Source organism: Paramacrobiotus metropolitanus, unplaced genomic scaffold (assembly GCF_019649055.1).
Source record: "Paramacrobiotus metropolitanus isolate TYO unplaced genomic scaffold, Prichtersi_v1.0 Parri_scaffold0000159, whole genome shotgun sequence".
Taxonomy (NCBI): Eukaryota; Metazoa; Tardigrada; class Eutardigrada; order Parachela; family Macrobiotidae; genus Paramacrobiotus; species Paramacrobiotus metropolitanus.
The window spans coordinates 93,541-115,908 of record NW_026570379.1 but is presented as its reverse complement, the minus strand read 5'-3'; the positions used below and the strand labels follow the sequence as shown (position 1 = coordinate 115,908).

The 22,368-nt window shown below is 39.9% G+C and overlaps 2 protein-coding genes across 2 annotated transcripts; one reads left to right on the top strand and one right to left on the bottom strand.

Moving 5' to 3' along the window:
* Nucleotides 1-7,205: 7,205 nt before the first annotated feature.
* Nucleotides 7,206-18,700, top strand: LOC129599991 (DIS3-like exonuclease 2). The gene is made up of 18 exons (XM_055498367.1): nt 7,206-7,450; nt 7,975-7,984; nt 8,028-8,147; nt 9,980-10,367; nt 10,931-11,151; nt 11,471-11,587; nt 12,015-12,113; nt 12,439-12,762; nt 13,375-13,564; nt 13,625-13,712; nt 14,052-14,196; nt 14,684-15,082; nt 15,524-15,671; nt 15,969-16,065; nt 16,139-16,196; nt 16,591-16,817; nt 17,439-18,009; nt 18,289-18,700. Exons 1-18 carry the CDS (start codon nt 7,206-7,208, stop codon nt 18,340-18,342), a joined length of 3,501 nt encoding a protein of 1,166 aa, XP_055354342.1. The 3' UTR covers nt 18,343-18,700.
* A 407-nt stretch (nt 18,701-19,107) lies between these two features.
* On the bottom strand, nt 19,108-22,282 carry LOC129599975 (histone H3.3A). Its single transcript, XM_055498348.1, has 3 exons — nt 21,653-22,282; nt 20,304-20,399; nt 19,108-19,571 (listed from the first exon to the last, which is right to left on the bottom strand). The coding sequence occupies exons 1-3, from the start codon at nt 21,932-21,934 to the stop codon at nt 19,539-19,541; spliced, it is 411 nt and encodes a 136-aa protein (XP_055354323.1). The 5' UTR covers nt 21,935-22,282; the 3' UTR covers nt 19,108-19,538.
* Nucleotides 22,283-22,368: the final 86 nt, after the last annotated feature.

Genomic DNA, 22,368 nt, shown 5'->3' with positions numbered 1-22,368 from the left:
CCATTGAACAGTAGCTGCTTAACTGTTGCCGAAAGTCGAAAACGCCGTTGCTTCTTGTTTTCTCGTCTTTATACCATTTAAGAAATTCAACTTTTTTGGTGGCACACATTGCTTCAATACCGTAAGAAGACGGGTTCGGGAAGGAATAATTTTATCCCAGTTTTCCGGCTGATTAATTTTGTGAGGGAAGTCACCTTTCTTCTCATCAGATTTAAGGCCGACAGCTTTAGGAAATTTAGACAAAGGCAACTGCACAAAGTTGAGAGTGTCCACTGCGTTGATAGACAAAGCCTTGTATCGAATATTCAGCAGCTGACTACCACGGCAGAGAATGTCTGGCTTCAAGTTATTGTCTATCATGTGGGCCAAAATGAAATGTCCATCGTATCCTCGCAGATTATGCGCAATTATCGTATAGCCTCGATGCTCTTCGCGAAAAAGCCATGTGCAGAAGTTGGAGATGACGTCATAATCTAGTAGAGGAGTACCGTCAGGAGGGAAACGAAATTCATCTCCGCACGAATACTGCGCGACGACGTAGTTTGGAATGTGAGTACCATCGACCGACGTGTAAGTTTCGAAATCAAAGAAAATGTACTTCGGATTAGCATCCAATTCTTCTGGTTCAAGAGGTTGGAAGTAACATTTATGCGAATTTTGAGGCACCCAGTCTTTGCAGGTTGAGCAGTACATTTCGTCACAGTTATGAACCTGATCCGGGCGATTGAGCATATTCACAAACTTGTTGCACTTGGAGCAGATGAAAAGATCCTCGCAAAGCGTCCTTCCATTTTTCGTAAAGTCTTGTGCACATCAAAGCACTCTTTGTTGGTGAAAGTTCGTCCACAATCGGGGCATAACTTTGGGTCACTGGCCTTGCAATCGCTTTTACTGCGATAACACATGTTGCATCTCTGTTCACAGCGATGATCTGTCTTTCGGCCGTATCCTTGATCGCAGTTTGTGCAATAATAACTCTGCATGTGGTATCCAGATGGTTTAGTTATCAGATCGAAATGATTTTTATCGTACATTAAGTAAATCTGCTTCATTCCCGGTTTCTTCTTCTCCGGCACTTGAGCGATAAGAGTGTTTCCTTCCTGCACAGAAATAACCTTGACTTGACACTTTAAAACGCGTTGAAAAGCCGGCAAATCTTCCAACCCAAACATTTTTCCAATAGTGAGACCCGCATCTTGGACCAACTGACACGCGAGTTTTTCCAACTTACGCCCTCTAGGATTAGTTAAAGCTTTCCATTTCATCTTGTCTTTGCCGCTGACATCATGAGTGTTTCTGAAATGACCGAGCGCCAATGCTGCAGGTAAGCAAAGGTTGTTTCCTGTTGTCACTGTAACAATAGACGAGCTGAATCGTTTTCGGTCAACCGTAGTATGGATATGTTTTCTTCTTCTTCCACCAGCCGGTATTACGGTCCGAACAATTGTAATTTGAAAACTTTCGTCGATGCAGAATGAGTTGCTTGAATTAATCATGACCATCATATCCATAAGGTCGTCAATCTTGAAATCTTGTAACCTTTTCATATGAAGATCAGCTTTGCGGTTGAGTGTATGACTGGAGAGAAGGATGACGATTCTGTCGTCTGGTCCGAATTCTTTCGTAATGACACTGAATATAGCTTCGAACACTTTGGGCATTGCTTCCATTGAGGTGACAGGATCGAATTTCATATTGAGGTTTTCGATTTTAACGCGATACGTGATTTCCGATGTTGAAAATTTCTTTGTTTGCTTTTCGTTGATCTTTTCCAGAGTAAAGTACTTTGTCCAGTCTGTGGATTCCAGTCCCTTGATCCACCGCTCTGTATGGCGTTAGCTTCCCGGTATTCACGAATGAGCTTTTGTTTCCCGTACAGATTGGCAATTGCATCGAGAGAAAACAGCCCTTCTGCCTTTTCTGGCCAGTTTTCATGCAACCATTGTTGCAGAAACTCGGCATAAAAGCGCAAAACTTCATCCAAGTTAAACATGGTTTCTGCTTACCTGCGATTAGTAATCCGCAAGCACAACAATAGCAAATGTCGGGTAACGGCCAGTAATCCAGTTAACACATAAATGCTTAGCTCGAAAACAAAAAAAGAAAACCTTTAGGAACAAAACAATCAATGAGACGAGAATGGAATACAAAGCGTGCTAAATACCTTTTACTATAAGCTATGCAGCTTCACATCTACTGCAACTTTTTACAGTTTCCTATGAAAAATTGTGTAGTCTAAGTTGCCAAAGGGCAGAACATGCAGTTTGATGGATGGTTTTAGAGTCTGCAGTGCAAGTGTACTGTTTAATATGGCAATTGTACGACGCCCGTTCAGATAGAATGCAGTTGTCGACAGAAATGTCGAGACTTAGAGGCACGAAGAATAGCGTATGGACGTGTGCGTGGTTAAATGTCTACAGAAACTGACAGATCACAGATGACAATTGCGATACGTGTGCTAAAATCGCAAAGTTCATGAAAATTGTGCACAATCAAACAAATAACGTGCAACAAAAGTGCACGCAGCTCGTCAGATGTTTGTGAAAGATACGCACTGTAAAAACGTTTTGGGCCTTACACACTTGCGGACAATGAGATGTTTATGGAAACTGGCATACATACAACAGTCAGATGTACCTTAGAAATGAGTATGTTGCAGAACTGTACGAATAATATGAGTAGGTAGAAACAAAATGTTCAGATGTTTGTAAGTAATCTGTACCCCTAGGATACGACATGAGAGTATACCAGCAGTTAGATATCTAAAGAAACTGTGTGTTGTGAGTTATTAAGGAATGAGCATGTTTTGACAGATCAGACGCCAAGGAAACATGTGTACGAGAATCATTAAAACACAATCTTCACCCAAACTTGCGCATAATGAGATGCCTATGTAAAAGACATATGTCAAATCACGAGCATTCATATTAAAACACAATCTTAACTCAGAGAAGAGCAAAAGTAGTAATAAAATATAAGTTAGATAGTTATTTTACGTAATAAATATAAAAATTAGATAAAATATGTAAAATAGATTTTATTCCATATCACCCGTTACTCTTCTAGCGACTTCTGGCCGGATGGCAGTCCGCACGACATCAAAAGGTCATACATACCAAGGGAGCCGCTGTTCTGGCGTCCAGATCTGTTTGATGCAACGGGTGCATTTCTACTAGCCGCAAATATTAACGCGTCGCCGGTCGCGTGTGGATGCGCATGGCCGGCGTGTGCACCAGTGCACCTGTGGATGATGCTGTTGCTTAGCTAACTCTCATGTGTCATGGGAAATGTATCGACAGTCTTGGCTGTGTATGTTGGAAAGTGTGAGGCAGTTTATCGGACCTGACTACTTGCTACTTGCTACCAATTTCGTAGGCGTGGTCTCCCGTAGCCGTTTTGGTAGCAAGTAGTTCCACAAAATGAGTTTATGCTGGCTGACTACTGCTACGTAGCTGGCTATGTAGCACCGACTATGTAGCGCAAATGTCTGCATAAACAGACGATGCTACGGGTAGTCGTGACTAGATTGCTAGCTCGTAAGGACAATGGTTAAGACATGTAGTAACCTCTTGAGGTTGCTAATGCATATACCAACTTCACAGATAATGCGGAGAAATTCGTTACAGTACACAATAACCATTAAAAAGTTTGAAACCAAGTTCGAATTAACAAACACGATCATGTAAGTAATAAAACTTTTTAAATTTTAACTTCAATTTTTTTAACTTTTAAATTAAATTTGAAAGTTAAACTGTATTTTTTTTAAAATTCAAGCTCAATTGGAACTTATTTTTTTTTTTAAATTTCAAAAAAATTTTCAAAGATTTCAGTTTAGATTTTAAAGATAAAATCTTGAAACAAATCAAATAAATAAAAAATGTTTCATGTGTACAATAAATTAAAAAGTTAAAAGCGGATTAAAATAATTTCCAGAAAACAGCAATATTACGAGTACGCCTAATATCGGCTTGCCATAATGTATTTAATGTCGGCTTGCCATATACCTAATGTCGGCTTGCCATAAGCCTAATATCGGCTTGCCATAGTCAAGTAACCCGCCACCATAAGAGGTTGTCCGCTGCCGCAGCGGTGGGCGGGCACTGCTGTTGCTACCTGCCGTTACTGTGGGCGGATGCCTTCTGCGGTCACACCGGGCGGGTGCCGTCTAGTCGTAGCAAGCCGCTGTGAACTGGCTACTTTCTTGCTATCAGCTAGAAGTGTAGCAAGCTGGCGACGAGTTTATGCGAACAGACTAGCATTTGTGCATCGGGGGAGGGGATAGCACGTAGCCACAAAGTCGTAGCAACCGCTATAAACTCCCTCTGTGATAACGTAGAGGAATGTCCTTGGAAATTTTGTGAACTGTATGCACTATGCACTGACATGCGGCAAGACGGTCACATTTTGTGACATTAAGCGTTTAAGGGGAGGTGCGGTGTTGGAGGATAAGAAATTATTCTGGCTTTTACCAACTTGGCGGAATACAGAAGTAGCTCACAGCGAATAAACGATTTGGCCCGGGTTTGCGCAGGTTTGCGCAGTATATTGTAAAGGTCATCTGGCGTAACCGTATTGATACGGGTAATAACGCTCAAATTGGACCGTTTCTGAAGAGTCATAATAATTATGTCGTATCGGTTGGTCAGTTAGAAGAAACCCTCGCTGCCCACGCGATAGGCTTAAACGCTTCGGTTTCATAGCATGCTTTATACAACCACCCTTATGTCTTTTCCGTATGTCATCGCTCATAAAGGGGAACAAACAATATTCAACAAAACCTTTTCCATCTCATAAAAGTTTTTATCCAATGCGAGCTACAGCTTCGGGGTCGGAGTACAGCTACACGCTACACGCTACACGCTGGTACACGTGCAGCTACACGCTGGTAATCCTTTGGCCCCAGGAAAACATTCGCCAAATCACGCGAAAACCCGGATCATATGATGTCATTACAGTTGCAATAAACGGAGGAAAAGAAAAAAAAGCCAGCAGAAACTAAACACTTGCTGTAGGGAAAACGCTGTACCACTACAATGCAGCATTAAAGATTCATCACAATATCATGACACGAAAACGGGATATCGCTGTGACGAAAAACTGCAGAAATTCCGTCGAATAAAAAGATAGGAACGCAGTCTAACAACAAGCTGATAAGTCAGACACTTGAAAGATGTTGCGGATTACACGTAGTAGGTGCGGACCGGGCGGACGACGGCGTAGCTGGCCGGGGCGGCGTATCCGGTGTAGGAGCTCAAGGGCATGTACTGGACGTTGGAGCTGTACAGCGGCGCTGACCAGACGTTGCGGTCGCTGTTGAGACTGCCGCCGCGCAGCGGGACCACCTGCAGCGCCGCCGACAGCGGTCCGGCGCCGCTGACGTAATCCGCGCCGGCGTCTGGGCTGGGACTGGCCACGGAGGTGATGACCGGGGGGTTGTTGTAGGTGCGGGAATGCGCCACCTCCACGGTGATGGACGCCGACTGCACGCCGCTACAGGACACGAATAACACCGCCAAAAATACGCCCACCGCCATTTTAACTGCCGGTTATATATACCGCACTGAAAATGTATAATACACAGTAATGAAATTCTATGCTGTATTGATCAACGTTTATAGCACTTTATATAGGAATTACTTTTCGGTATGTTTACTTTTGCATAAGTGATTAAGAAGAATGCTAATGCACAGGATACATATATGTATTTGTACATAAATGGTCACACTGCGCGGCCAGTTATAATGATACACACGCAGCATGTTGCCGGGCGAATTTGCTTATCCGTCGTAATTTTCGATTTAATTCCCTGGACAAAACCGGTCTTCCTGTGCGCGGCCCACTGCCGGACGGGATTTATCTGGCCAAACCGCTGACGAGCGGTGCTCTCAAGTGCTTCAAGACGTGCACATACAGATATTTGTACATGTACATCATGTACAGAACACCGACTGTAAAACTATTTGCACACGTTAAATGTTGCCGGTTTTGGCGCCGGAGGTATTATACGAGTACAGTACAAGCTTGTCCGGTAATTTCTGACGAATCAATACAGTCAAATAGACAAATTCACGATGTAGTGTAGTGGCAAAATTGGCACAGCGCAAACGCGCGCTAAATATAATGTGCTGTCTGTACCTTGACGTAGGAAATCACCGGACAGCCTTGTACACCATGATTATTTTCTTTTGCTTGATTATGATATTATAATAAATTTATCATTCATTTATTTTTACAATTGTTTATTACTATTAATTTTATTATTTACTGTGGTATTAAATCGTTCTCACGGTACGTACTGTGGCGGATGCAATCATAAATTTATGCAAAGCAATAATAATAAACTAATAATCAAAGTGAATGTATTATATTGGTGCGATGAAGCGAAGCCCTTTTTGCAACATGCGCCAATCCATGCAGTGAACAATACAACAAGTTGCAGTAATAAAAAGCACGGTGGAATAATAAACATAATATTCAAAAACATCCGGTAATGCATAATGAACTGTAGCCGTGTAACGATACATACAAAAAAGCAAAATATAACATTTAAAACATAACATGATGTCAAGGATTTTTGTTCTTGTTACTTATGTAATACGCGATGTAATTAACTATCTAATACAATTTTTTAACTACAAACATTGACAACAGAACATCTCTTTAGCAAATATTGCTAAAAAGATGTAGGATGCAAAAGATTATTTTTTGTATTTGTATTGCTAAAGAGATGTTTATATATTTTGTATTTAACGTGATAATGTCGGTACCGTTGAGAATGCTGTATTGTTTAATCGTAATTAGATCTTGATATTGTTATCGCGCTGTTGAAACAAAGTATATTAAACATAATAAGTTTCATATAAAAAACGCATGTAAAAACATGTCGGCAGATATTTGACAAACAGCAATATTACAGCGGCATTTGAGACTTGTTTTATGCATTTCTGGGTGATTATGCTGATGAAACTGTATTATATTGCAATGTATACGTAACTTTATTGTAATGACACTAATTGAACACGTCCCGCGAATTATTACAGGTACAGACTACTTCCTTATAGATCTTTCGTCTTCCGTCTTCTGTTGTAATTTGCCGGGGTGTGGGCATATAATGGCCAGCGATGGTTGGTTGTCTGTTCAGTCGTTGATGTACGTAATCCGCTCGTAGCCCCAGAAATCGACCGCGCGCCTCCACTAACGTAACCATGACCTTTATCGCTTCGGTCAGTCGTGGCGTGCTCGGTGCGCTCGTGGTCAGTGCGCACGCACTGATTACCGGCATCGATTGGGCCGATTTCTTTCTGAACGGCACCGTGGACAATGCCCAGTACTGTCGACAGTACAAGTACAATCCCGTGCTCTTCGTCGTGACCAAGACATTTTCGCAAAGGATGTCGACCATTGCCTTCCTCATTATGGCCGTCTCCGTGTATTTCTCGGGACAGCAGTGGTCAGCATAGGATTAAAAAATTAAACGATGAAATATGGGATTTAATATAGGACACCAGTGCGCCAAATATAAAAATGGAGTTAACTGTATTTTATAATTTTTATCATTAGGGTTTTGCTGAATGTCTTGCACAGTACAGACACAAGCAATCCCGGAGCACAGCTAAACTGCGTTCATTTCTGTTCCGATTCTTACGCAAATTGTACACTTGGTCTATTTATATTTTCAAATGATCGTGGGAAAAACCCTAGGTCACTGTACCGGACCATACAGCGGGATCTGCGTGGCGACGGCGCCGCTGACCGGGCACTAAATATAGCGGGCACTGTCGGTGACCTTTAACAAGCCAATTATTTGCTTATTGGTAATAACCGAATAATTGTCTTGTTAAAGGTCACCGACAATAAAATCATATTATTACTGGCAATTCCCATACATCGCGCCATACTATTTGTTAGAGATATAATTAATGTGGTTTTCACGTTGATTTGATGGCAATCTGTACGGCTGAAGGCCCATTATAGGTTGGTGCGCGTACGTACTTGCGTTTGATGGTCAGTGTGGCTGTCTGCTCTAGAGCGAAGAGATTGTGGAGACGACCCGTCGATTGTTGGCGGACTGCATCCGGCTGCGCCATAATGAAGTCCACAGGGCGTCCCTGCCGATGGAGGACGAACCGGCGGCCCACCATCGACCGGTACGTGTGAATCTGTACACAGTCACCAGTGAAGATGGAGGCATCAGCCTTTGACAGGCTGACGCCGCCGCTGCCGGCACCGCTGCAGTAAACACGCTAGGCGCGCTCATGGGATTAAGAATTTTCTTACAGGCATAACTTCTCCAACCGGATGTTGCGCGCACCAACGATCACGTTTTCATGCATACAAATCATCTAGGTGCACAATGCATGCGATATTGCTGTAATTATGTGTATGTAAGCTGTTATTATATTAAATTTCTATGGTACATGTATTGCGCCATAAATTAACTAATGTGAATTCACCATCATTGCATTTTATGGCGCACTCCATGTGTAATACATGCGCGGCCCGCGTGCATATATACTGTATATGTACAAAACACTATTAATTTTATATACGTATATTATATACGTATATAAAATATATAGATATATATATATATAGATATCTATATATAGATATCTATATATATATATATTCTATATATATATATATCTGTATATATATATATATATAGACATATATATATTAACTATATACATATATATCTATATATATATATATATATATATATATCTATATACATATATATATTATATATACATATATGTATATATATATATATATATCTATGTATATATATATATATATATATATATATATATATATATATATATATATATATATATAGATTATATATATATATATATATATATATATATATATATATATATATATATATATATATATATATATATATATATATATATATCCATCTGTATTCACCGGCACCCATGGATTGATAATTCAATTTTAAGCAGATGTCTACGTATATTAGTCAATTAGTAATTTATTATTCAATATATTAGTAATTTAATATTCAGTCTCTTTTCTTATTCAACAGGGCCCTTTCACATACTGTATATAAAGGCTTGCGCAGGTGTACATACTACAGAGTGCATTGTACAAACACTAATTCAAAATAATTCGAAATATGGAAAAATATAATTTAAATATTGGAAAAAACAACCAAAACCGTTAACTGAATTTAATTCGCTTTATGTGCGAGACTGGACAAACGCGTAGAAAAGCGGCGTAATTGTCCAGATTAAGCCCAAATCCCAGTATGCTGATAACTGCACACTGTGCACAGGCGTCTTAATTCTTCACAGTTTACCAATATTATTATCAACTACGTTGCGCACCGGAAGTCCTTGCCATTCGTTCGTTTGCCATGTTGAGCTCTGGCATCGTGGTGAAATTTCCATCGAATCAGATGGGAAAGAGGTTTTTTCAGGAATTCCACGCGGACTACAAAAAAAACATTCGTACGGATTTCGAGATACGCACGGTAAAGGTACGCAGGCAATGTTGAAATTGCGCCAGAAAGCCGAACCGTTCTGTAGCCGAACCGACCCGAAATCGGCCATCACAACACAGTGAACGAACCGTATTTCCAATTTTACTGTCAATATTTGCTCACTTTTGAACGTCTGTTCCACAACCTTGGCTTCTTGCAATAATTCCCCCATTCCAACGGATCCAAATCCTCAACGGAATATTTAATTATCACACTGTCTGGAAGGAGCTGCAGGCAGGAGTAGGACGACGAGAATGCCTAAGAAGAAGAAAAGCGCCGTGTTCGTGCGATCGGAGAGCTATCCAGCCGCACCCCCCGTCATTCCCTTGGGATCCAGACCCCCCTTCCTGCCCAGCAGCAGCCACCCCCCGATCCAAAATACGACCCATATCCCCCCGCTCCTTCCCCTCCCCTTCCCCCCACCGCCCCCCTTGCCGTTCGCGGGCCCCCAGCCTTTCCCCCCGCCAGGCACTGCTCCCTCGCCCCGCCGCCGCCTTCGCGCCCCAACCGTTTCCCCCGCTCCCGCGCCTCCCCTACCACCCCCCACCCGTGCGGCACCACGCCCCCTTCCCCCTGGCGCCCCCGGCACCCCCCTTTGGCGGCCATCCCGACGTCTACGCGCAGTATCTCTTCGCGTACCCCTACGGTTCCCTGTACGATGAGCGGCCGCAGCGTGTGCCTCGGCCCGCTCCGCCGCCGGTGGTCGCTGTTAACCAGAATCCGGGTCCGGTGCAAATGGATGAGGAGACGGTGCCGCGCGGCTGGTCCGTCGAGCGAGTCGTCTGCGGGCCCGCGAATCCCGTTAATGCAGCAGCGTCGCAGGCGCCCATTTCCAGCGCCGCCACCACCGTCAGAGGTACGCGACAGAACATCTGACGTAAGTAATTTTTATGCAAAACATAAATAAATATTTAAATTAATTCAATTAATAATATACGGTAATTTATTTTCAAGAAATAAATGATCTCTTATTTGTAATTTACTGATTTACTGCCGGTAGCAGTTTAATACAAAATCTGTTTTTAGTAATGGCATTTATTAATGGATTTTTTTAAGTAATAATTACTTAATTTAATATACGTATTGTAGTTTGTAAGAGATATTAATGGGATTTTTAAACAAAATCAGGTAATTTTTAAAAAATGCAATGCCGAGCCAAAAAATATAAATAATAATAATAAATCTGTAGTCGATAAAATTGAGTAGTAACTCAACGGGCCAGTAATTAATATTTTTAATTGGTGACATTTTTAATGATATTAATTGTACCCTGAGCATTTCCGTTATGCTTAATGTTTATTTGTATTTTTTTTCTGGCCGTAAATCTCGCAGAACTCTGATATTTATTTTAATAATAATACAATTTTAAACTGATTGTTTTTGTTGGGAATAATTGAAATTTCGTGGCTTATCTTGTAGTGACGAAGAGCAAAGTGAAGCGGGAGCGGCGCAAGGCGGAAGCGGTGTCGGCCGCGGCGGCGGGCGTGCAGCGCGAGGACTCCGGCGAACGCCGACTGCGCGAGTTCGGCGAGGAAATGCGACGCTTCGTGGAAGACACCACCGGCGTCAAGATTATTCGTAATGCAGCAGCGCCGCCGCCGGCCAAACCCGTCAAGAATCCGGCTCCCAAACTGCGCCGGGTAAATTCAGATATTTTACAATATTTATTATCAGACAGGTTAAATATTAAAATATTTATTAATCGGTCCACCTTTTAAAAAAATACTAAAATAAAAAGCATATAAAAAAGATACTCGTATATAAGAAGCGTATACAAAATACAAGTTAAATAAGAAGTACAGATTTTTTAATTAATTACTTTAAAAGCCCAACATTAAAATATTTTAAAATATTTATTAATAAGTAGATGTAATATTTAAAATATTGAATAATCGGTGCAACATTTTCCACGCTGATGGAGACGCACTGCGCTGACGACTGGCCTTGTGTTTCGCGCAGATCTTCCCCGCGTACAAAGGCGCCGGGAAGCGGCAGGACACGGAGAAGACGGTCAGCGGGACGCTGGTCATCAACAGCAAATCGCCCACGCAGGCCTACGTTCGCGTTCCCGGGCAGGTGTGATTGATGTTCAGATCTATTTTCTAATCACTTAATTAATAAAAATAAAATATGCACCCTGGAATTACTGTTAATTTTATTCTTATAAAAAGTCCCGTAAATTGCCATTAATCAGGTGATTGATTCGGGTATTTTTCTCAAATAGTGAAAGTTCAAATACGGCAGTAGTAACATCAATTCGGCGTCAAAAGCGGCAGTAAATAGGTAATTAATTTTCTAAAAATTCCTGTAATGTAATGAAATACAGTATAAAATTGCTAATAAGTTGGTAATTTTGGTTTTATTTTACGAAAAAATATTTCTAATAATATTGACCAGTTGCCGTTGTTAAAAATATATCAGCTATTAAATTGCTGGTAATTTGACGTGATTATTCTATAAATGCTGTAGAAAAAAATTCTAATAATATGTGGAAATTTTTCAGGACAAGGGCGACATCAATATCTGCTGCAAGGAGGACCGCAACCGCGCCCTCAACGGCGACGAAGTCCTGGTGGAGATCTTCCCGCGCAGAGACTGGAAGGTCAGCGCCACCGCTCCCTCGCTTGGCGCTTTTTTCCCCAATATTATTTTTTCCCCGATTATTATTTCATATTTTTCCCGAAATTATTATTTCATATTTTTCCCGAACATTTATTATTTTCCCGATTATTATTGTCTATTTTCCCCGAATAATATTTATTATTTTTCCCGATTAATAATTATTATTTTCCCCGATTATTTACTTTTTTTCCGACGATTATTGATTATTTTTCCCGAATATTAATTATTAATTCTTATTTTTCCCGATTATTATTTCGTATTTTTCCTGCATATTATTTGTAATTTTTCCCCAATTTTTGGCGCAGATTCGCGGGGAATATCTGAACGCGCTGCAGGAGAAGCTGGGCATCCACGACGTGGAGCTGGGGGAGGCCGTTAAGAAGGAGGACATCCTGCGGGCCGTCCGCGCCGTCCGCGCCCCCACTTCCGACTACTCGGAGCCCAGTTCGCAGGGCACGGAGCCCGAGGCGACGGCGGCGGCGGCGGCGGAGAAGACGGCCGGGAAGACGAAGAAGAAGGCGGCGTACACAGCGGGCGGGCAGTCGCAAGGGGGTAAATGGATGGACATCGCCGTCCAGCTCATCGGGCTGCAAAACATCCCGCCCGAGTGGCTGCAGCGCACCGGCAAGGTGCGTCCACCAGTTTTTATCCTCATCAGTTTTTCCCATTTTTATTTGGGTTGGTTTAATAGTTATTTAATTTTTTGTTAATTTTATGTAGTTGGTATTTGTTATTTTTTGTACAATAAAAAAATTTGTTTTTGTTTTTTATTATTTTTCTTTATACAATTTTCTAATAGTTTTCTTTGAAAAATTATTACGTTCTGGGAGCCATTTTACTTTTCTGTTTTCGTTTTATAATTTTATTTCTAACGTTCCCTTTTTTCTTTGACTTTTTTCATTCATGAAATTGTCCAGTAATTTTTTTTGCCATTGTCCATTAATTTTTTTGTCCAGTAATTGTCCAGTAATTTTTTTTATTTAAATTATTCCAGTTTTTGTAATTTTTTTGACAGATTAAAAACAACTCGGAGGATAAATTATTTTGTGGCTATATTTTTCCACGTTAAGACGATCAGGTTAAGCAAGAACTTTGCTTAAGTTTTTTCTGGTAAATTTTTCCTTTTTATAATCTCTGGTTATTTACTATAAATTGATACAATTTATTTTATAATTTAAATCGAATTTGTTTTAATTACTCGTGATAACAAATTGTTTTATGGCTATTCTTCTTTTTTTTAGGTGATTAATTTAATTCAGCCGAAGGGCACACGGCAGGCCGTCGGGCGCATCGTGCGCAGTAAAAAACAGCCGAAAACGCCGTCCGTCCCCTCACCGGAAGCGGGGGACGCCCCCGGCGCGGCGTACGTGCTGGAGCCGTTGGACGCGCGGATGCCGCTCATCGACATTGCCGCCCAGGATTTCCCCACAGGTTTCTGAACAGTACATCCATATCTGCAATAATTAGAAATTGATGGGTGAATATTTGCAGAATTATTACTGGAATGGCAGCGCGCACCGGCCGGACTGTTTTTGGGGGAAATCAGTCAGTGGAGCGAATTTCAAGCATCTCCCACCGGGTACAGAAAAACATTTCGACATGGCATTTTAAAATTAAATGAATGAATTAATTAACGAAAAATACTCTAAATAAAATCAATAAATTAAATTTAGCCGTTATAGTAAAATTATTTAAGCGACAATTAAATGAAAATAAATCAAATCAGACGGTTTAGATTGAATTTATGTAATTAAATAAGCAAAATAAATCCAAGAAAATAAACCGATAATAAAGGAAAATTAACGAAATAAATATTACAGAAAATCATTGTGATCAATTCGTTAAAATAAATCAAATAAATCACGTGAGAAAATGAATAAATTGGCTTAAATAAAATAAAATTGACGGTTGTGTGCAGGCGCGTCTTGAAGTCGATCGGGGAGGCGGCGAGCATTGCCAGCTGGACGACGCACATTCTGACGGAAAACAGCGTGGAGGATGTTGATTTCGAGCCGGAATTGTTGGCGGATTTCGTGGCCAACGCGCCCTGGACCTTCACACCGGTATCTCCTTTCATTTGCTTCATGGAAATTTTTACAGATTATTTTTTTGAAATTTATTTGCTGTTTTAAAGCCTATTTTAGCAGATGTAAAAAAAATACTACAATAATAATAAGTAATTACACCTAATTTATTGGAGAATTTGGATTTCTTTATTTATTCTGGGTTTTAATATATTTTTGTAAGGCTTTAATAATTTTGCTTATTAACTGTGATTTTTGAAAAGCTTGTTTCCCTTGTGCGATCATTTTCGTGTAATTAATTTTCTTTTTTAGGAACCTGTTTTTGATTCTTCACAATTTATTGTGATTTTGTAATTTGATTAACATGTTATTATTTTGTCAGAAACGTTTTGAAATGTTGTTTTGAATATATTTATTGTTTAAAATCTCATTTAATCAGATTCAGAAATTTTTAATTATATTAATAACTTACTTATTCGTTTTTTTTAAATTTATTCAATTTTTTCAACGTTTTCTCGGCCTCCAGGAGGAGCTGGCCGCCCGCACCGACCTCCGCGACCACTGCATCTTCACCATCGACCCGCCGGACGCCCGCGACCTGGACGACGCCGTGTCGTGCGCCGCCCTGGGCGGCGGCCTCTTCCGCGTCGGCGTCCACATCGCCGACGTCACCGCCGTCCTCCCCGAGAACTCGGCGCTGGATTTGTTCGCGCGCCGTCGCGCCACCTCCGTCTACCTGGTCCATCGCGTCGTGCACATGCTGCCCAGCCAATTAATCAATCAACTGTGCTCCCTGGATCCGGGCGCGGAGCGGCGGTGTTTTTCGGCGGTTTTTGTCTTAACCGAGGAGGGCGAGATGGTGGAGTACGAGCTGCTGCGCGGGATTATGCGCAGCCGGGCCAAACTCTCTTATTTGCAGGCGCAGGTAAATTCGCCGCGACTTTTAACAAATATTTTATTAATTTTCCTCCTTCTAATGGTTTTCTGTAATTTTGATTTTATTTTTTTTTGGGAATTTGTGGTTGAATTTTTTTAATTTGCTGCGGGGATTTTGCTTTGCATTTTTGATTTTTTAGAATTATGTTTTATTAAATTTGTAAATTTTTGTTTTTATATTAATATTTGGCCTAAACTTTTCGGTTATTTTTTTCTTGTACTTTTAATATGTGTTATTATCTTTAAAATTATCTTTAAATTTCAATTTTTTCAACATTTATTTTCCGTAGAAACATTTTACTCTGAATTTATGGGGTTTAAATTGTATTTTATCGGTTTGAAATTTTCTGAGTTAAGAAATAACTTTGATTTGTTTAATGATTTATTTTGATTTCAGTTGTACGAGTATTATAATTGTGATTGTGTGTAGAATGTGATTGACGAGCCGGTGGGCGCGGTGCAGCGCATGGCCGGCCTCATCCCGTCGCATTCCTGGGAAGAAGCGGACACCATCTGCCGCACCATCCTGGACGTGGCCCGCATCACGCAGGCCATGCGCCGGCGCCGTTTCGCTGCCGGTAAACTATTTTTACATTTTATTTTAATTTAATTTGTATTTTTTATTAATATGTACGTGTTAATTATTCGTCGCTTACTGTATTTTCTCTTGATTATCGTAATAAATCAGTTAAACTTTTTTAATAATTATTATTATTATTTAGTAATTATATTATTTATTTCATTTATTTATTCTAGTATTTATTTTTTTATTGTTAATATTTAATGATAATTATTCTGTGATTTGTAGAGTATGATTATTTTTGGTGAATTATTTTTTGTTTAATTATTAATAATATTTGAATTATTCTGGGTAGGCGCGCTGGCCATCGAGCAGCCGGAGTTCCGCTTCCGGTTGGACGCGGCGGGGATGCCGTGCGCGATGCAGCGGCAGGAGCACTGGACCAGCTGCCAGTAAGCGCCGACGGGAAAAATCCGTTAATCGCTTCATGACACGAGTTTTCGAATGTTTTTCGCTGGCTGGCAGGTTGATCGAGGAGCTGGCCTTGCTGACCAACATGGTGGTGGCCAAACGCATCCAGGACGTGAGTTACTCGCGAAGAACAATTAAATTTATTTTTTAACCAGTCAGTCGACCAACGAAAGGCTTCAGAATTTTGTAGAAATTTTTAACCAACGATAGACATTTTTCTTAATTTTTTGGAAATTAATTTATCAACAAAATTCACCAGATTTTTGCCACCGAAGGAAATTTACCAGTATAAAAAATTAATTTAGTCCCATAACAAATTAACTAATTTAAATAATTAATTAACTAATTATAAATTAATTTAATTAAATTATTAATTTAATATTATAAAATATTAATGAAATAATACTTTAATTTAATTAATTTTTTAGGAAATGTTATGATAAAAATGGAAAATATTTTCAGAAATTAATTTCGTGTAAGAAATCAAGATTTGTGTGTTTCGGTAGGATTTCCCGGAGACGGCGCTGCTGCGGCGGCATCCGGCGCCCTTCACGGCGCCCCTGGAGGAGCTGCAGCGGCACTGCCGGCTGCTGGAGCTGCCCATGGACGTCAGCAGCGCCGCGGCCATCCAGCGCTGCCTCTCGTCCATCACCGCCGCCCAACCGCAACTGCAGCCTGTTCTGTCCTCGCTCTGCGCCCGCGCCATGAAACTGGCCGAATACCTCTGCCCCGGGTACGGATTAAATCGCCATTTAATTTAATCAATTTTCCACCTGAATTTATTTGTAAAAAATGATTTAAACATTTTCCTGATATTATTGTATAAAAATGATTAAAAAATTCCGGATATTGTATAAAAAAATCATTAAAACAATCCTGATATTGTATAGAAAATTTTTAAAAAATTCCTGATATTGTACTCGTATAGAAAATGATTAAAAAATTCATGATATTGTATAAAACAAATATTAAAAAATTCCTGACATCGTGCAAAAAATTGTTAAAAAAATCCTGATATTGTATAAAAAAATGACTAAAAAATTCCGGATATTGTATAAAAAAATCATTAAAACAATCCTGATATTGTATAGAAAGTTTTTAAAAAATTCCTGATATTGTATAAAAAAAGATTAAAAAATTCCTGATATTGTATAAAAAAAGATTAAAAAATTCCTGATACTGTAGGAAAGAATTATTAAGCAATTCCTTAAATTGTATAAATAATAGTAAATCATTAAAAAAATTCCTAAAATGTTTAAAAAATGATTAAAAAATTCCTAAAATTGTTAAAAAATTCCTAAAATTGTAAAAAAATGATTAAAAAAATAAGAAATGAAAAACTTACAAATTGCAGCCCCGGAGGCGGTCGCCCGGACGACGAGGGCCATTGCGAGCCGGCGGACACGTGGCACTACGCGCTGGGCGTGGCGCACTACACCCACATGACCTCGCCGATCCGCCGCTACGCCGACATCCTCGTGCACCGCTTTTTATCCGCCTCCCTCGGCACCTCGCCCCCGCCGGCCCTCTCCCTCGAAGAACTCAAGGACATCGCGCGCAACTGCAACGAAAAGAAGCTGAACGCGCGGAAATGCCAGGAAGGCAGTTGGGATTTATTTTTCGGATTATTCCTCAAGGAGCACGGCCCCCTGCGGGAGGAGGGCGTGGTCGTGGGGGTCCACGCCGCCGGGCTGGCGGTGGACGTCCTCGTGGGGCGGTTGGCCCTGACGCAGCGCATTTTTGTCAAAAAAGAGGCCAGTGTCAAGGCGGTGAAGCATCGCGTGGATGGGATGAAGCGGAATTTGTTGGACGTGGTGTGGCAGGGGCGCGAGGGCGGCCCCGAGGGGCTGGGGGTGTGGAGTCGTGTGGGGGTGCGGCTGTTCGTCAAAGTGGACGAGAAGGATCCCGATCCGCGCAATATCCTGGTCAGTCGGAATTTTTACCGAATTATTCATTTTGTTTGTCGAATTATTCATTGAAAATAATCGGTATAATGTATGGATTTTCTTAATTATTATTGGACAATTTATATTTAATTTAATCGATTTTCTACGATACTTTTGCGCAATTTTTTAATCTATTTATTTTCCATTTTTCTGTCGATTATGTAATAATTTGGTAATTATTTATTGATAAATTGCCGAAATTGGGGAGTTATTAGATTTGTTTTCCGTATTTATTTTTCTGTTATTTTTGTCCTGTAGTTCGCGCTGGAACCGCCGACATTCTCCAGTCAATCTGCTCCGTCCCATTCTTGAGCCCGACATTTTAAAGAATTTGTTGGTTTTTTCCATTTATTTATTTTTCTGCCCGCTCATTTTGTGAACCCGTATTTCCAATGATAAGTCTCTGGTTGTTTTTCTCTGTACATTTTAGCCTTTCAATGCATTAGACAACGCGCTGTGTTCGTTCATGTCTTTCCGGCAGAATTGTTTCCGTGCTTGATTTTTTTGTAACCCGAACGAAGATGATTATTGGAATTATTCGCAGTTTACACCTTTCTCTTGCCCGGATTTTTGGCGGACCATTTTCCTACGAAATTATCCACTCTGCTGTTTTTTTTTTTAAGACGGATGTATGATTTTTGTATCGTACGGAATTAAACATTGAGTCGCGAATTAATTAATTTATCTCGATTAATTCCGAATTAATTCTACAAAATAAAAATAAATAAACGCAAGCAAATTAAAATAATGTTATCCTGTTATGTTGCATAGCATTCTTTAATTCTGGACTTTATTCCCTTTTTGGATTCAAAAAACGGATGGTGATAAAATGCGTCTAGAAATAGATTAATTTATTAATAAACATTATTCTTCAAATTAATTCTGTGCTTTTCTGGTCATTACCAATATTCCCGAAATTTATTTTGGGATAATAAATTTATTTTTATATAAAATTAATATTTCGAAAATTTATTTTTGCAAGAAAAAACCTGTAGAAAATTGTGTAAAAATTAGAAAAGTTTTCTCTTATATTTTTTTTGCAAAAAAGCGCGATAAATTGTGATAGGAAAACAAGGGTGAGGCGGACACGTGTATTGGGTGAAAACCGATTTGTTTCGATAAAATAATAATTATATTACAGGAATAGCAGACTCACTGACTACGAACGAGACCAAGTGTAAACGCTGCGCACATGCCACACAGTTCAAAAGCAAAACGTTCAAAAATGAGAATCCGAGGAACAGCAGCGAGACACAGACGGAAAAATGCCCGGTAAAACAAGGAGTAATCGCCGCGGACGGCGGCCGCGGGAGGTAGCGCCGGTGACTGACTAAAACCCGGTTTAAAGACGTAAGAAAACAAAAAAAAAACAGAATACAACAGCGCGACTGATTAGACACCAAATATTAAGATTGCACAACGTGGATAAACATTTTCCACGGATTTGACGATCATTTCCGGAATACTCCGTGTTTTCTCCGTGCGCACAGGATTTTTACTTCCCTGAATTAAGCGCGCTCTCCGCGGATGCGACGGGCCAACTGCAAACAACATTCCCAAAATTATTAAATTTAAATCACAAATTTATTCCAATTTTATTAGATTTAAATGTAACTGTTTACCGATTAATTTAATTTTATTTACGAATTTAATATTACGTTCAAATTAAAAATTCCAATTTTACCAGATTTTAAATGCAACTGTTTACCAATTATTTTAATTTTATTTACGAATTTAATATACATTTAATTATTAGAATGTAAAATTTCAAACCGACGTTTTAATGTTTCCAATTTTTTTAACAATTATTTTCGGACACAACCGCTCATTATGAAGCTGTGGAAACACAAGAAAGGTTAAATCCAATGTTTCCCAGATTAAATGCGATTAAAACAAATTATTGTCATTATATTTACGAATTTACCGAGTATTAATTTTAATTAATTAGTTTTGTTTTATTTTCAATATTTTCCAGACAGCGAGTTTATTTATCACACCCTGGAAGCTGAGCAAATCCGGATAAAAAAAATAACGCGAGCGTTCCGGAAAATAAAACAAAAATTAATTCACCAGTAATATCCGCTTGCTAAAAAAATTGCTCCAGCTATCAAGATAAATTCGTAAATTAATTTTAAAAGTAATAAAATTAATCTAAAATTAATTAAAAATTAATCAAGAATTAGTTTAAAATTAATTTAAAATTAATTTAATTTAAAAATACAGCCATTTAATTTAAAATTAATTAATGGGCGTGATATGGGATCGGCACTGACCTGAATGTCTTTGGGCATGATGGTGACGCGTTTGGCGTGGATGGCGCACAGATTGGTGTCCTCAAATAACCCCACCAAATACGCCTCGCTGGCCTCCTGCAAACCACAACAAAACCCCCATTCAATCGGGCATTCATCACAAAAACAGAGTCGACATCCTTTCCAGCCGTTTATTTACGCCACAATGTCATCACCAAATTCTTCCTGATTTTTCTCATCGAATTTCCCGTTTCCACCCTTTTATTTTTTATTAATTTTTTTGTTTTTTTAATTTTTTTTTCTCGTAGCTAGTTCAATAAAAAAATTACACAGCTATTGGCAATAAGAAGTATTGCTTGCATCACAGCTTAATTAAATTTATTTCAATTATTAATGGCGATTAATGATAAATCATCAGCCAGTTAATCGAAAGTTAAAATTAACTCCATAATTAAAATTAATTTCCGTAACGCGTATACCTCTTAATAATTTAGAAAATTAATACCGGTGTGAAAATTGAAAAGGAAGGGGAAGAGCGGGGTTATATTGCAGAATACAGACTGGTATACGTCACACGCAATTATCACAAAAGCAGCCGTCTGACGCTGCGGATTTCTTTGTGATCTTTCCCCGAATGTATCGATCCATTCTAAAAGCCTGCAGGCCATTACAGCCACTAATCCCTAACACCCACTCTCCCACGGATAAAAGAGGTCACTCTCTTCTCCAAAAAATGCTGGAACCGATTTAACCATCTGCACATCCCGTAAAAGGAACGTTCAGTTCTTAACATAATTCAAAAACAAGATAACAAAAAATACAAAATCAAAATATTAAGCAATTAAACTCGAACGAGCGGCTCCGTTCCCAGTAATACGGCCATTATACAGTACGCAACTGAACAGGAACGCCATACAGTGCGCACCATTTTGGAGCAATATTTTCAATATTCTCATGTTTAATTGTTTATCAATTGTTTAAGAGATATTGCATCGCTTTCAGGTATTAACTATTAATCTTTTTAGCGTCCGAAATCTCATAAAATAACTTGAACAGATTTATAATGCACCATAAAAGGAAAATTTCATGTTAAACAATTTAAGATGATTATTTTAAAAAAAGCAGAATATTTTGACTTTTGGGCACAAGTAAAACAAAGCGAACTCTCCAAATCCCTGTAACGCGACCATCACAAGTAGCATTCTGAACAGGAGCATCACACAACGCGCACAATTTAACGAATGTTAATTACAAAAATCTTTGTTTTATTTGTCTACACTTTACTTTACGCTGTTCGCCATTTTTAAATCACAGAAACGGAAGGTAATAAATGGATAAAAAAGGAAAACTGTCTAGAGCCGTGAACGGACCTGCAGGGCGCCGATGGCGGCGCTCTGGAAGCGCAGATCCGTCTTGAAGTCCTGGGCGATCTCGCGGACCAGACGCTGAAAGGGCAGTTTGCGGATCAACAGCTCCGTGGATTTCTGGTAGCGCCGGATCTCACGCAGCGCCACCGTCCCGGGACGGTAGCGATGGGGCTTCTTGACGCCCCCGGTGGAGGGGGCCGACTTGCGGGCGGCCTTCGTGGCCAACTGTTTGCGGGGCGCCTTGCCACCAGTGGATTTACGGGCAGTCTGCTTTGTGCGGGCCATTTCACACCAAAATACTCAAAAACTAACAAAACTTCACACAGGAATGTGCAAATGAAAATACAACACAGTGACCTAGGTTGGAATATTACGTGAGTGGTGAGACGGGTGCAAAATGCTACGGAAAACGTGTGATTTAGTCAATACACAGTGATCTGACTGCAGCGAATGAGGCGCACGATGCAAGACGGTTGCAGCCAAGGCAAGAATCGTCGATTTGCACGCGGCACGCTCCTGCAACTTTCGAATTTTTGCCTGCACGCACTGCCACAGTACAGAGCGTTGGCTGTAGCCGATATGCGCAGAGCGTGTTTAAGCGTGTTTCTGTGCTCTTGATTCGCGTATGCGGTATTTCTACGGAAACGTCGGCTTTGCTCGTCACACACAGTCACACAGAGACAGCCGTTGTATCCGCGAGTGGTGCCCTCTCGTATTTT

Bases quoted from the DNA above. Each gene is read 5' to 3' on its own strand.
- LOC129599975 (XM_055498348.1), bottom strand. From the start codon at position 21,934: ATGGCCCGCACAAAGCAGACTGCCCGTAAATCCACTGGTGGCAAGGCG. The intron at 20,400-21,652 runs GTCCGTTCACGG...TGTGGTTTGCAG, and splicing joins CCGCCATCGGCGCCCTGCAG to GAGGCCAGCGAGGCGTATTT. The intron at 19,572-20,303 runs GTCAGTGCCGAT...TGTTGTTTGCAG, and splicing joins TCATGCCCAAAGACATTCAG to TTGGCCCGTCGCATCCGCGG.
- LOC129599991 (XM_055498367.1), top strand. From the start codon at position 7,206: ATGACCTTTATCGCTTCGGTCAGTCGTGGCGTGCTCGGTGCGCTCGTG. The intron at 8,148-9,979 runs GTACGTGTGAAT...TCCCCCCGCCAG, and splicing joins CGGCGGCCCACCATCGACCG to GCACTGCTCCCTCGCCCCGC. The intron at 15,672-15,968 runs GTAAACTATTTT...TATTCTGGGTAG, and splicing joins CCGGCGCCGTTTCGCTGCCG to GCGCGCTGGCCATCGAGCAG.